Source organism: Acanthisitta chloris, unplaced genomic scaffold, assembly GCF_000695815.1.
Source record: "Acanthisitta chloris isolate BGI_N310 unplaced genomic scaffold, ASM69581v1 scaffold10292, whole genome shotgun sequence".
Taxonomy (NCBI): domain Eukaryota; kingdom Metazoa; phylum Chordata; class Aves; order Passeriformes; family Acanthisittidae; genus Acanthisitta; species Acanthisitta chloris.
In genome coordinates this window covers 17,123-19,388 of record NW_008658811.1, presented here as the reverse complement: position 1 = coordinate 19,388, position 2,266 = coordinate 17,123, and the positions used below count along the sequence as shown (strand labels likewise).

Sequence of the window (2,266 nt, the reverse complement as noted above, 5' to 3'; positions counted from 1 at the left end):
CAGTAGCTGTGGGAGCTCACATGACCTTAAGCATGCTGAAAATCTCGTTTCCAAGTAAATATGGGTATTAGCTGCTGGCATTAGTAGGCTATACATAGCTTAACGAAAGGGTGGCAAATACAGCGAAAGCTAAGGAAAGCTTTTACAGGATACCAGTACACCCAACAAAAACCTAAAACATTGTGCTCTACATTTACTCTCTGAAACAGAAAACCAGATACATTTTCAAATTAAGAGCTTGAAAATAACACTATTACTGATAAACTGTGTCTGTAAGAATGAACTTGACTGAGCAGAACACAGGCAAGGAAAGGGGCAAGAATTTTACATAAACACATCCAAGGTCTGCCACTGTAACCTCCTAGGCAGAGAGGTAGTCAGTACCCTTCGAAAATGTTATGTTCATATCACATGCATCACTTGGCCAAGATTTCAAATGCAACTGAGACAACAGAGGAGTAGAAAAAAATATAAATCGCTTCACAACTGAGGGTTTTTTTGCAGCCAATCATATTTTATGCTGTCCAATTAAGCGTTCAAATGGACATTTAAGGAGTAAACGAAGTGTACTATGGTATCTTGAGATCACTCATTTGATAAAGGGACTCACAAGTTTCTGACAGTGCTATTACTGCCATTACTGCCACTGAAGGAGACACACACACAGACTGAACCTTGCAGCCACAGGGTTGTGATTGAGGGACTGAGCACTGCAGTGGTTTATTAAGGAGGAAAAAGCCCCCCAGTTCCCCTGCCTGAGCATTCTCCACTCAAGGCTCCCCAAGGCAGTACACAGCATTGCTCCAGAACTGCTGAGCCAAGAGAGCCCAGAAAGTAGGAAAGTTGTTACAAACTTGGAGCTGCCCCACCAAACCATGCCTCAATTGACAGTAAGAAGAAACTAAAAGCAAAGATTACCTAAGTTTCTAACTAGCTATTAAGAGTACAGTTTGCTACAGCAAGTATAGCTCTTTTCAGTTCATGCTGATTACCATGCTCAGCTCTTCCCCACCTTTGCTAATATGCAACTTAGATAAACATCAGTAAGTTGCAAACCACCCTCATTACAAATGCAGAGCATTTTGGAAAGCAATTTAAACATTTGGCAGTATTTATTGCAAACCAGCTTCTCTCTGCTACCATTTGCAAGGTGGTAAAGTAAAACTAAACATATATGAACAGGAAAACATTCATGAAACATAAACTGGTTTAATTAAAACTGCAAAGGAAAACATAATGCAGGAATAAAAACTCCAGATCCACAGCAATTATTAATTATAAAGCTACTCATGATCTTGGAAAAGCATTTGGGAATCCATGACCAAATATTCAGCCTTAAATTCTGAGGGAAAGGGAGGGAACAGCCACAACTTTCCAAGTCCTTTCGCAGCACTGCACATGAAACTGTACTACTTGATATATTTTTCCATGAACTTTTTGTGAAACTCTGATCGCAGAGTATCATTCACAAATCTTTTGTCTTTTTTTGTTTCATCTATCCCCTTGGCACAATTCTTGAAGACGACATCATCATCCCACCTGAAAACAAGAGTGTTTAACTTCAGTAAGCTTGTATGAAAATTAGATGCAAGTTACAAAAACATAAAAATGTTTAACTCTGCTGTTTAAATGTACAACTAGTCATTAGCATTAGATTTTAGTCCTTCAGAAAAGAAGATCTATTTTTCTAACCCAAGCCATCTCCAACATACTGCTGAGTTAGGAGCAGGATGAGTATCAGTAGATTAAAGGTATTCTTATCTTCACAGAAAATAATGACCATTTGAACAGAGCCAAAAAAACCCTTTAATCTGATGGCCCTAATTTTGATAAATGCACCAGTAACTGGGATACCTGCAAACAAGGACTGTATTGCAACAAAGGCTGGTATTTATTAATTCTAGTTATGCTAAAAAACCCAAACCACCTAGATTTTAAAGGGGAGCATAACATCAAATTTCTTGAGGAACTTTGGTCCTGTTTCTTTTGGTATCACTGTGCACAATGTCAGGCCAGCACAATTCTCAATTTCTCTCTTTCACACACGAAGTGGCAGGATGGTTTGCCCAGAAAAAGGCATGAGACAATCACTACGTGCAGCAGTATCCCAATTCTAAATTACATCACTTGTGACAAGATCTGAGGGAGAGAATAAAAACCAACAGCAGTGATAACATTTTCTGCCTCTGAATACTGAGAAGGAGCAAGGGGATGGGTATCACAGGACAGACTGCACAGTACCTCCTCTTCACTTTGAAGTTTGTCT

General features: G+C 39.1%; 1 protein-coding gene across 1 annotated transcript in view; it reads right to left on the bottom strand.

Moving 5' to 3' along the window:
* Nucleotides 1–1,297: 1,297 nt before the first annotated feature.
* Nucleotides 1,298–2,266, bottom strand: part of CWC15 (CWC15 spliceosome-associated protein) — a 15,276-nt gene continuing 14,307 nt past the window's right edge. The window contains 3 exon segments of the mRNA XM_009085228.1: nucleotides 1,298–1,539; nucleotides 2,242–2,263; nucleotide 2,266. The exon segment at nucleotide 2,266 is cut by the window's right edge and continues 90 nt beyond it. Coding sequence (XP_009083476.1) covers nucleotides 1,410–1,539; nucleotides 2,242–2,263; nucleotide 2,266 — 153 coding nt within the window. The 3' untranslated portion in view covers nucleotides 1,298–1,409.